The sequence below is a fragment of the Drosophila yakuba genome, chromosome 3L (genome assembly GCF_016746365.2).
Source record: "Drosophila yakuba strain Tai18E2 chromosome 3L, Prin_Dyak_Tai18E2_2.1, whole genome shotgun sequence".
Taxonomy (NCBI): domain Eukaryota; kingdom Metazoa; phylum Arthropoda; class Insecta; order Diptera; family Drosophilidae; genus Drosophila; species Drosophila yakuba.
Genome location: NC_052529.2, coordinates 8,629,791 through 8,643,151, shown reverse-complemented (window position 1 = coordinate 8,643,151; position 13,361 = coordinate 8,629,791). Strand labels below are relative to the sequence as shown.

Genomic DNA, 13,361 nt, shown 5'->3' with positions numbered 1-13,361 from the left:
TTTCAACTCGACGATGCTGCTGCAGCAGCAGCATTTATTAGAGTTTTCCCCACTCGATTTTCCCATCCCCGCATATGTGTGTGTGTGTGTGTGTGAAATTTGATGCCGCACTCTTTGACCCTCAAACCGTGAGATATACAGAGAATGGCAGAGGAGCAAACACTTTGTCGACACTTCCATCCACCCCATAGAATTCTCTATAAAATGATGCATCTCGCCCCCGCACTCCCCATCCCTATATATGTATATATATATCTATCTATCTACAAGTATTTCCCTACACTTTGGCATGTTCAATTTCACTGCCAGCTTCAATTTTATGACGCATTTTTATGATTGGTAAGAAAAAATTTAATGCATTCTGTTGTCGAGTGAGTTTTATGGTAGTTTTTCCTATTTTCTCCCACTTTTGTCCATTCGCTGGCCAGCTCATTAAAAGATCCTAAAATAAAGAAACCCACTCGAACTTTGAACTTCTATTCCCGGCAAACGCACCCACATATCAGTTAATTATTTTTAACTATATAATAAACTTGTTTTTATGCCCAATGCAACATGATTCACCCGTGTTAATTGGGCTAGAAATTGATTAACTTACGTGGCTGATTAGTTGCCAATGTTTTTGATTGAAGTTAGGAACTTACCTAAAAAGAGAGAAAAGAAAATATTTGTTAGTTAAATTGAAAAAATTCATAGTTAAACTATTTTTATGATAAGGCTTTATTTGGTTTAATGACTTCGCTTATTACCCGAAACTAATTAACTAGTTAAGCAAAATCATACCAAAATCTATAATTATCATAGCTCATTAAACATTTATGCAATGCATATCAATGTCTATCAGTAACATGAGCAATAACATTAATAGAAACCCCCATAATCAATAGGACCCTAATAAATTTGACCCTGTTCAGTATCGGCAATTGGTGGACTGCGTAAATTATATAGTTATAACTTTTTATCATGGTTGTGGCCAGCGATACGACCGCATGTTTTTGTATCTAACTGATCAATAACCGCAAAAATAATACCCAATTACCCCTCTTTGTTTTACGACTGGAGGCAAGAGTTCAATTAAAAATATTTAAACTCCTCTTCTTTCCCGCTTTTTACATGCAAACACACACACACACAAATGCGTGTCAAAATAAAAAATAAAATACAGGAAAAAAACTTGGGATAGGTTGGAGAACTGTGCCCCCAAGGCATATTGCAACATACTGCACATACAATAATGCAGGCAAAGGCAATGAACGCGGTCTTGGACTTTTGGCTTACTACACAGGGCAATATTTCTATATTTCCAATATTTATATAATAGAATTAAAATAATATTTAATGGAGTTACGATAGCTATTTATTTAATAATTGTTTCTAGCTGTGCTATAAATAATACTCCATTTTTAAATTAACTTTAAATCACCTTTAGATACAAGTGTTTCCTGCCTCGACATTTCTTTAGATACTTAATTCTCCTTAATTCTCTTACTAAAGGGAAACCCATTTAATTTCTGTGTACGTTATGGGGTCGAAGGGAGGGGTTTTCCGAGGGGCTTTTTGGGAAGGGGTCTTTGGGGTCTGGGTCGGTCAGCTTGGCTCGACGTATAGACGCACCGACCATCCGGTTCTGCAGAGCCCCCATTCGCCATCTCTGTCGCTCGTTCTTGCCCTCTCGCTCGCGCAGTCATCGTAAAAATCCCCAAACGAAAATTTCATTCTTCTTTACTTAACTTTCCGTTGTTGTAGCTGGTTGTTTTTTATTTTTCTTCTTTTTTTTTTTTTTTTGTTGTTTTTGTTTTTGTTGTTAGGGTGCAATGAACGTTGCGTTGCTGCTCCTTTTGAGCGCATGCGTGCCAGCAGCAGGAGAAGAGCCACAAAAATAACAACATTGTCGGCTATTGGAGATGGGCAAACATTTCGAAATGTTTTTGGAAATTCTGTCACAGTTGTATGACAATTCGGTGTTCAGAACGTGATGGAATACGAATGAGATTAATTATGGAATATTCGCTGAAAAGCAAGGGATCAGAACGTACTATACAATACAACTCTCGTTTAAAGATGATATATTAAGAACTAAAAGAACCTGAGTGATCAGTTTATTTTATTATTTGGAGTGCTTAAGTTGTAACAACTTCCTGGTGGCCCAAATGCATTTCAATCACAGCGTTCGATGGCCAGCAATTTAGCACACTTTGTACGTAATTTTTGATACTCTATAAATATGAATGAGCGCCATAAAAATCAAAGTAGCAGTATAAATCACTCTGTCACGATCACGGCACTAACAGTAATTTTCCCCTCACTTTCCTCGTCCGTCCCTCAAAAATAAGTCCGCCAACAAAGACCGGCAAACTTCGTTAATAAATTGGCTAACCAATGTTGCAGCTTCGTCGTGGAGCCCCCGAATGAAACTGCAAACTCCACCTTGCGTCAATATTAACATTCATGCTCATCCTTTAGGTGGCACCCCTTCCTCCCCTACTCCCCCCTCCTAACCCCCCGACAGGGTCAACGGCCCCCACCCCGTGCTCCAATGCTATTATATCTGACCATCTGCCGTTTGTGTTGCAGTCGCCTGCCTTGTCATCGTACTCGTACTCGTTTTTCGGTTTGTATTTTGTATTTTTCGTTTTTGTTAATGACAGAACCGGGCTCCCAATAGTCGAGGCTCCAAGGTTTCTGACACACAAGCAGGGAAATCAATATGAAATGGAGGCTAAATAGGGACTACAACACAAAAAGCGAAGCCAGACAGCTGCAAAGGACATGGGAGCAAAACAGGGTCAGGTACTTGGCCAGACCTGCTGGTATCCTGCCATTGTGTCAGCGATGCTCAACGATCCTCGGCAAGGATCCTCAAACGCGATCCGCCCGAGGTTTGCTCGCTTTGTTATCCTTACATTTGGCTGCCGTAATTCGAGCTCAACGTTTTTGTCCTCGCAAATGCAGGATCTTTGCTTGAGAGAGGACCTGTGACATGAAAATATCCCAAAATAACAGGAAAATACAAAGTGCGGGATGCACCTGCCTGCAGTGGAGGAGAAATCCGTTTCCAAGGAGCAATGATGCATCATATATATTAGGTAAAAATAACAATTACAATTACTTTGAATGAGCATCTGCAATTATATTCAATTTGAAAGTGAACAACAGGAAAAAAACCATTAAGAAAGTACAATCCCTATGTATACGGATTTATTTTGCAGTCTGACATTGAATTGATTCCATATGGTTGTAAAACGTTATTAAACATTGCAGAAAACGTGGAAAAATAGACGAATAAAGGTGTAGTTTCTGCCAGTTATATTTATTTCAAGGTATATATTGAAAGATATTGTTTTCATTATCATTCAGTTTGAACTTCGCACTGTGCAACGCTGACGCATCGAGTGGCGCCAAGGAAACGACACAAAGCTTTTGTTGCATTAGTATCTGGATACAAAAAAAAAAAGAAGGGGAAATGAGCAGATGGCAGGAGTAACAACCTTTTGTTGTTGTTCATGTGTTTTGCGAGCAGCTATCAAGATCGTACATCAATGAATGACAGTTGACAACAAAGCCGACTCGAAAGAAATATGCATACAAAAATAAATCGCAAATTCAGTTCTTTTTAAATTCTCAGTGGGCGGTACGCAAAGAATAAATCTGGTTGAAGTCACCTTACACGGAATTATATATGGGTAATTGCATGGCAACAGCATTCCAGCCAACTGCGGCTTATTTGTCATTGGAGCTTAGAAAGAGGCGGCTAGCTGCTGAAGTGAAAGAGACGCACAGCTGAATTCTGCAGCAAGTGCAGCAATAAAGAATAGGAAAACATTTCCCTGCCACAATTAACGCATCTGTCTAATTATCTTGCTGACAGTAAATGGAGAAAATAAAAAAAAAGAGAGAGGGTCTCGTCTCAGGCACTGGTGCAACTCCGGCTTTTGGCGCCAGGCGGCGAACCATTTTCAAATACTCTTCTCTTGCTGGTAAATATTTAACAATGACGCTGCAGTGGCGCAAAGGCATTTCCAGCAATTACCGCCATAGACTTTTTCCAGAATTTTAATTGAAATGTCAAAAGCGTTTAGTGGCAAGCACACACAGCGTTTCGACCATGGCGATAATAATAATCATCGCGATGAGAATGATGATGATGATGATGATGTTGATAATGATGGTGATGCAGCCAAAAAGCAGTTCCCCATTTTAAGAGTCTAGAGTCGAGTATCCTCAGATTCGTTGGCTCGGACCGGCATTGCGGCAAAATCCGTCCCTGATTGTGTGGCATTATTGGGGTTACGAAAATATGTATGTTAAGCTGCTAGTTAAGAGCGGCCGGAAAGAGGAAAATTCGTACGATTGTGGGGCTTTGTTGATTTGCTTATCGCAGAGGCACCGTTGTCGAAATTCATTTGGCAACGAAAATATTCGGTAGCGAAAATATTTAAAGTAGTCACTAAGAGATTAATAATAGAGCTACTCTTAACCGACAAGAAATCTACCCAATTAGAAGGAATTTTCCTTATCAGTTCTGCTAAATCCCACAAAACAATTCTAGTGTAAGTCATGCGGTGCTTTTAAGCTTGTAATTCAAGCGCCGAACAGTTGTTAATTAACACCTACGAAAAAATGTTGTAAGCATCGCCGAAACTTGTAGACAAATTTGCCAACTCAAAATGGAAATTCAAAAGAGGCAAACGAGAAAATCTGCAGCTCAAAGGGAAACCAAAGTCGGGTAGTTTAAAAGAGAAAAAAAAGAAGGGTGGAAAAAGTGTTGTCAAAACGTTGCAACCAAAGATTGCAGATAGGCTGTTTTGCATCCCCGGCAAACCATTCAATATTTTAAAGCCGAGAGTCCACAGGCATTTTACAGTTGCAGCTTTAAATGCACAGAAAACAATTACGTTGATATACTGGTGATAATAAAAAAAAACAATTGTAAATCACGTACGATTCTTGCTGTTATAAATTATAGCAAGAACTTAAATATTGGAGCTTTAAATGTGAATAGCGTTAATAAAATCGTTAAGAAAAATGTTTTCAAGTGCCGAAGATAAAGCTCATTTCGCAAATATCTTTTTTCGCCTCTGCTCTTTAAGTTTTGCGTTAACCCTCATTTAGCATAAACAGCGGCAGACGCCGAGGAGGATGCAGTCGAGGGAATCCAGACAATGGCAGTAAGTTTACTGCCGTTGCTGCGGACTTGCAGTTGCAAGAGTTGCTGCCGCAGTTGCTGCTGCTGCAGTTGCAATTTCTGTTGCAGTTGCAGCTGCGACGAGCATTGCAAGCAAGCTTGCCAGCCACATTAAACGCTCGCACGATTTTCTCGTTGCGGCTGAGTGACTTGTGCCGTCGTGCCAGCGGCAAAAAGAGTTTTCCATTGTGCTAAATATGCGAGATTTTCCAAAGAGTCGCCGCACCACACCACACCACACCACACCACAACAATGGACCGAAGGTGGGAAATCGATGTTGGGCTGTAGTGTGGCAGCTCATCAGATCCTGTCGATCGGAAATATGGTGTCGCATCGAGTAATTAGCAGGAATCGTGCATATGACTTTAAATTTTTTTGGAGCAATGCTTTATTTAATTAGTAGGAGCGAAACTATTAACTATTGTACATCATTGTTATGCACACTTTACTACTTCTACTACTATTTACGTTCAGAACACCTATTTTGGCTCCTTTCCCGCAAACCTAAATTACATAAATGCATAAATTTTCCAACACTTCTCGAATAGTTTTTCCATTTGGCCCCTGGAGGCGAATAGTTTGACGCAAAACTTAATTAGTTTCCCCCTTCTTCTAGGAGCTGCTCTTCCAGCCCGATGGGTTTTACTTTATTTGCTGCCCCCCAAACTTGCCGTATCTTCACCCGGAGTGGCTTCATTAGGTTCGGGTTCAAGTAGAGTTGACCGCCCCAGGGCTGCCCCCCCCTTCAGCCCCCCCAATCGCCATCCATTTCAGTGTTCGGTGTGTCCAACTGTCTCGACTTGTCTATTTCAGTTTTCCAATGCACTTTACGAGCAGCTCTAAGGTAGGAGCAGCAGCTCACCAGAACAGTTGAACTCCACTCAATGGACGGGGAAACTGAGTATACTGGGTATACTGGGGAAAACTGGGGAAATGGGGGGCCATGAAGGGGGCAGAAGGAGTGGCGTTCAACGTTCGTTCTGTTGTCCAACACACGATGATTTATTTGGCACACACGCACCAAGAGAGGGTTAGTTAGCGGGGCGCTACCTGCTTGAGGTGGTATCTGCACAGCGAGAAAATAGTTGAACTGAGTTAAGAATCGATTTTAATGCCAGCCAGCACATACAAGATTTCCACTTAAAGATTCTAAAGGTCCTAAGTATCCGCATCGCTTCTCGAAATTTAATGGGAAGTCCTTGCTTTTCTAAGTCCAGCTAATTAAGCTAATAAGTTAGCTATATCAAAAGCACTTAAAGACACTCCCGAAATAAAGAAAACCTTTTTTCCCAGTTCACCAATCCCAACATACAACCCATGGAAGCTTTTTACGTTTTGGTGGCACTTGGTTGACTATTATTTTTCATTTGGGCCGCTCGCAGGCGGTCCAAGTGAAAATTATTTCAAGATACTGGTAAAACGCAAAGGCACACGCATAGAGATACAGATACAAAATACGGAATACACAGATACTGATACAGACACAAATGCCGATACAGATACAGATACATATACAGATACACGCACCGCACATGTGCTGCAACGTTATTTCTTGCGCTCCCTTTTGCCACACTTTGTTACACGATACCTAAAAGCCGGGGTTCCGAAGAGGTAGGTGCCAAGAGGGAGCAAATAGGGCCGGGTATATGGTACAAAATAAACTTCAAAGATACATTTGCGCTTCACTTGAACCGTAGAGAACGCCGTTCGAGTGAACTAAGCTGGCCACAGCAAGTGAGCTGCAAACACACATGTGTATCTGTATCTGTATCTCTATCTCCATCTGTATCTGCGTATCTGTAGCCGAGTAGTATCCGTATCTTCTTTGTGAGGACTAAAATGAAGCTGTGGACAAAATTGCGTGCGTAAATCCCTTTTGTCTCCCACTCCAATTCTCTACGTTATATTCGTTGTGCAAATGCTTCACCCGAAAACTAGAAAAATGAGTATAGGTATTTACTGTACTCTACCTGAAATTCAGGACCTGTTCGTTTCCTTAGGCTATGTTGCCAAACTTCTCCTATCCATCAACTGATGGTAGAGATAGAGGACAATAGATCGAGATTTCATAAAGGAATTAGGCAAAAAATGTCTTAAAGTGGTTGTATTTCAGATATCTAAAACCCAGATTAAATCATGACGAACCAAACAAATTAAGAAGTATGTTTACCCTTCTTCATTAGTAAGTCATACATATCAATCAAGTTGAGGCAGCCAGCCCCCAGAATCATGGCGAAGTGAAGAATAAATTATAATTGGACCAACCCTTTACAAATTTAATCAGCTGAAACTAGTTCGCTAAGCGCGGAAAACAAAATCAATATGCTCCTACCACAGCTAAGCAAAAACAAAACGAACCCAATTAATGTGTGAAGCTCAAGAAAAACTTGATGAAAAACTCATAAACCAATTGAGCGCCCTTTTTGGACGAAGCTGCAAAAAGCAATCAAAAGGAGGGGGAAATGCAAAGAAATCGCATCAAGGGAGAGAGAATCAGGATAGCTATGAAAAACAGGATAATTATTCAAACACTTTCAAAGTCAATCATACACTGCTACACACACATACACACACAGAAGGGCAGAAGTGCAAAGTGTTCCCCTAACGGGAAACGTGGAATTGAAAATGTTTTTTGGAAAAACTTTGTCGTTGCAACAGACGGAAAATAATACACATACATATACATATATATAGGCAGGGATGGTGGTTCATCGTGATGATGGTTGAAATTCGGTTCTATTCGGGATGTTGCATTCGCAGGGAAGCGAATCGAAACGAGTGTGGAAAAAAACATATGCGGGACCTCACGACACAACCATATCCTGTAAACGTCTGGCTGTGTGCACATGTGTGTGTTTGCCAGACAAAATAACTGAAAAACGGGCGAAGGTTGTTCAACCAAACGGGCAAGCAAGCAACCAACCACCGCAGCAGCAGCAGCAGCAGCAGCAAAAGACCAAAAACAGGATAGGGAATTCGGAAGGGGGATTCAGCATCAGGAGCAACATCGAAGCATCAAAATCAGCCGAGAGCAGCTGTTCCAAAAAGTGGATGGCATACCATATTACCCAGACCAGGATTGTGTGAGTTTGGAATGAGTGCTGTAGTGTAGTAAATAAAACTATGCATGTGCACCGCTTTCCTTTTTGGCCCTTCAAACACACAATCACACACACGTACACATATTTTTCGGTGGTTGGACGCGGCCCAAAAGCAAAAGATCCCATGGTATTCCATGCGGGAACTGAACTCCCCGACTGAGATTAGCACAGGATTTGCGACCCGATAAAAGTCGAATGGGGGTTTCTGCAGGGGGAAAGAGGCCAGACTTTACGAAAGGTCGAGGCCTAACATACCCTTGAATATTCATTAGGCATTCAGCATAGGGGAAACAACTTACAGAAAAGGCTATTTCAATTGTTTATTACTTTTTTTAATAAATGCTTGTTGGGTAGCATATTTATGTTAAGAAATCTCTTTGCGTATTTCGACAAATTCCTTTAACAATGTAAGATTGTGCTCGTTGACAGCTATCATTTATATATTTTAAACCGTTTAATTAACATTTTACTACAGTTTTCCCCATTTCAACATTGCGTTCAAAGTAACCACAATGTACACATTATGTGTACCAATAAAACATAAAGGCCATTAAAAGGCTCTAAATTGTTCTTGGCCAAATGAGCCTGTTACCAGGGAAGGGAACAAGGTGGCAAGGGAACTCGGGTAACTGGCCAAAACAAAGGCAAAGGCAAAGGCCGTGCTGGTGATGGTGATGGGTGAGGTGAGGTGATGTTGCTGCTACAGAGCCTAAAAATAACAGGAACTGGCTAAGCCGAGCCGAATCAGTGGTTGGTGAGTTAGTGACTGAGTGAGCCTAGACCAAAGACACCTTGCCAAGAGGCTGGCTGACCGGGCCGAGACACTGGGATGCCAGGCTGACGTCCAGGTCCGAATGGAATCGAATGGAGACGACTGGAGTCGGTGGTACGAGTTGAATCGCGCATCGGCGAGTGGAGAAGTCCACCAGCACCACCACCACCACCAACACCACCACCGGCCACAATTCGTGCAGGAAGCGGGTTTCGTCGAGATGCAGGCAAAAGGTTTACACTGTCTTTTTCCTACCTTCCGTCGCACTGTCCAGGTCCAGTTGTCCGTCGTCCGCCGTCCAATGGTTCGTCGTCTGCCTGCTCACCGCTTACCGCATACCGCTCACCTCCCAAAACCAGTTGCAGGTAGTTTAAAGTAAAGCCCAAAGATCTTCGCTCATTCGCTCGTCTTTTGGGATACCTTATAGCATATTTCTTATGCGACTGCTGCGCAACCTGAGTCGCCCGCCGTCTGTCCCGTCCATCCGTACATACATACCTACGTTTCGGATACAAATATAAAACTATATACGTATATGCCTCGTATATATATATATATATATATATATATATAAAACTCAGTTGCTTCTTGACTCTTTCGAGTCGGTTGCATTGGGGAAATTTCGTAGAACTATGCCTAGGATTAATTGCTTAAATGTTTGTTGTTCTTGTTACTCTTGCCTCGGATTTCGTTCCTATCCACAGTGCCACTTCTGGGAAACAAATTATAAATTGAGTAATCTAGCACTGAGCATCGAATTCGTTTTCTATTTCAGCCAACCCATTTGTGTTTATCGTCCGGGGGGCGTGGCAGCTCAATTAAAGGGGTTTAACAGCATTTGGACGCAGTTTTATTGCATAATTTATGCAAATTAATAACGCACTCTATTGCTATTTTATTGATTAAAAACAGCAACTAGAAATAAAACGTTTTCACAGCTAAATTCACGCAAAAGCTTGACTAATCGAAAAGTTCTTCAAGAGACTTGACCAACTAATGTTGCCTGAAACTTTTCTAAGCGGATTTTATTAAGGTATCTATTCTTGCTTGGCCACGTTGCCGAAGTTCACTTAAAACAAGAACTACTTAACAACTTGGACCCCACTCCATTTGCGGGGCACTTCCTTCCGCCTTGTTCCACCTGAAAATCCACGGTTCACCTGCTTTTGGGCTTTCCGCACCGGCTCTCTGAAAACAGGCACCACCTTTAACCAAGAAGCCGTAAACAAAAATACAAAAAATACGAAAAAAAAACCCATTTCCTAGTCTAGGCTGACCGGCTGCATCTAACAAGTTCGACATTTGGCACTTGAATTTAACGCTTGATTGCATTCCCGCCCAAGTTCTAGTCGCACTCCACTCCATTCACTTCCCTACTTTGCTGGACAGGATCTGCTGATATATGCAGTCCAACTTCCATAAGTTCAACTGCCATAACTTTCATGTTTTGGGAGAGCCAAAATATGTGTTCATAACTTTAGCATTTTACGCAATATACACGAGTTGAGTGAAACGTAGCAAGATTAAATCATGGAATTAATCTATGACCCATATATCCAGATTTGGGCAGCTTTTTTATATGCCAGCTAAGCAGGAGATTAGTTTAACTTATTATCAGTAAAATATAAAAGCAATTGGCATTGGTCTAGGTTTAAGACTTGAGGCATTGACTCACAATGTGTAACTTTGAAAGTAAATGAGCATTTTTGCAAGTTAGCAACTGGTAGACCCGCAAACAGTAAAGCCTGCTATGTAAAGCCAATCCAAACGTCAACGACTTCATTCTGCGGGCTCCACTTTCAGTTGGCCAAAGGGAATCATGGAATCAAAGGGAAGGTGCATGGTGCATTGTGGGATATACTTGAGCCTCTTCTTGGGCCTCCTCTAGCCGCCTTTTATAGTTCGCCGGGTTCTCCACGCTTTGTGTGTGTGTGTGTGTGTGTGTTTCACTGGGCTCCTCCACTTCTCCACTTGTGGCTCGTCTTCGGACTTCCACTTCCTTGTGCCTAAACCATCGGTGCCCCCTTGTGTGTGCCAGTTTTTAACTGGCTTCCCTGCGGACGACCAGCGAACGACCAACGACCACTCCCCCACTGCCAGCACTCCTCAAAAGACCCGCCCGATAGAACTGGGCTCACTTTGCGTTTTGATTATAGCCGGAAATGCCGTTTTACACGTGAATGAAATTTGTAAATGCAGCGTTGCCAAACTTCTGGCTACACCACGAATAAATTGATAGGAAGTCGAGTTAAATAATAAATAGATGGGATTTATCGCAGTGCTCTCTGCTTCAACAATTTAAAGCTCTTTTATATTCATATATTGCAGCAATGCATAAAAAAGTTCTATTACCAGTAAGGGAAACTTGATTTACTTGATAGATTTGCAGCTTTTCAGTTGCATTGATAGCAGAAAGTTGCTAATCCATATTAGGTATTTTACTTTCCCCAGTAAACAAACAAAAATATTCAATGCTCACCCCATTTAAGCAACCATTAATGTAAAATTTTGCACTGAAATGTAAATCAAAAGAGTCGAGGGGATAGAAAAAAGGCAGAGAGAGGCCCGACCACTGAGGAGATGGGCAAATAGAAAAGGCCAAATTGATGGGAGGAGGGGGGGGGGAAGGCCAAAACAAGGAGAGCCAGCCAGCCAGCAAGCACGCTTAGGGTAAGAAAAATATATATTATAGGAAAAATCCACCCTCGGGGGGCCAACAGCAACGTTGAAAACTGCACAAAGGCACAAAACCATGAAGGACAGCTAGCTGAGACCCGGGGACCGAGGTTCTGAATCGAAATGAGTACGAGGATGTTGACGTTGCCTGCTGCACAAAACATCAACATCACCATCAGCAGCAGCAGCAGCAGAAGCAACACAATCAAAAGGGTTACAGAATCAAAGGCCTAAGCAGAAGGTTGCTGAACCCACGGCGGGCGAGACCGTGACAAAAAGGCACACAGCAGAGTAACGATGCAGCAGATACCCTTTCCTCGCAAAATCACACTGCTGTTAACACAACTTTGTCAAGTCAAGTCAAGTCAAAGGAGAGTACAAGAGTGCATTAACATTTGTAATCAAAGCCTGTTTTTCAACTTTTTAACCACATGTGTTTATAATAAATTATCATCTGCCAATCATGAATTCTTAAAGTTGCACCAAGATATGAAACAAACCACATGTATATAAAGTTCATAAAACCATTTCTGCATTCTATCCCATCTATTGTATTATAACTCCCAAATGTATTTGCCAATTTCAGCGGGATGTCTTTAGACAAGCTACCAAAACAACCCGAAAATAACCATGCTTTTGCTACCGAATACAACATTTGATTGTGCCAATACTATGGCAACACCCTCTGCCCATAATCTGGATTATGGTGCGGTGCTAATATATGTATAGAATCATTTCACTCACCAGACAACTCCGAATGCTCCGTAGCCGATGGGACGATCCGGCTGGACATCCTGGGGAACAGCCGGCGGTTGATAGTAGGGAGCCGCTGCGGCCAAGATTGCGCTGGCGCCCTGTGGCGCACCACCGGCAGCACCACCCTGTACCAGTGACATCGAAACGCTCATTGATGGACTACGCGGCAAGTTTTCCAAATAATTCGAGCAGCTGCACCCGGCTCTGGTATTTGTTGTTGCCGATGGAGCTCAGTGGTTGTGGTTCTGCTAGGCTGTGGCTGGTGGCGATGGCGATGGCGATGTTGGCGATGGTGGTGGTTTGGACTGGGTCTTGGACTGTGGTTCTGGTTCCCAAAGCGGTGACGTCGGTGGTGGCTAAAGTGGCGGCTGAGGTGGCAGTGGCGATGGTGGTGGTGTTGGTGTTAGTGCTGCTGCTGGTAGTGGTGCTTGATTTGATGTGGGAGAAATGGTGTTGATTGCTCAATGAATGCCGCTGGGGCCAACTGATGGCCGCCATTCAATTGTTGGCCATTTGTTGCTGTTTGGCTTGGCGTGCTTCTATTCAGCGCTATTTGTTTCGCTGCGTGTGGCTTATTACACTTCTTACTTATTTAAATTACATTTGAGGACATTGTGAAGAAACTGCAGAGTGGAGAGAAGAAAAATACATCATTATTTTGCAGGCTGTTTTTGTGGAATGTAACATTCGAAATCATTTAAACGCTGCTAAGGGAATTTACAATACTCATTTACAGTCTCATTGCGAAACAATTTATAAAGGATTGATTCTTATTTGAAATGTTTATGTCGCAGACTTAAAAATTCAGATTTATTATTAAACAACTATGTATTTTGGGGACTCCATATATGAGTAAAATCGTTTTTATCG

The 13,361-nt window shown here is 42.0% G+C and overlaps 1 protein-coding gene across 2 annotated transcripts in view; it reads right to left on the bottom strand.

Annotated features, from left to right (window-relative positions):
• LOC6533384 (serine/threonine-protein kinase NLK) overlaps positions 1–12,643 on the bottom strand; it is a 68,156-nt gene extending 55,513 nt beyond the window's left edge. For both annotated transcript variants that reach the window (XR_005561229.2, XM_002094073.3), the window contains exon 1: positions 12,480–12,643. Coding sequence is in view for 1 of the 2 variants with exons in the window: in XM_002094073.3 (XP_002094109.1) it covers positions 12,480–12,643 (164 nt within the window). In the remaining variant the exon portion in view is untranslated. The remainder of the gene's footprint in view (positions 1–12,479) is intronic.
• Between the last annotated feature and the right edge of the window lie 718 nt (positions 12,644–13,361).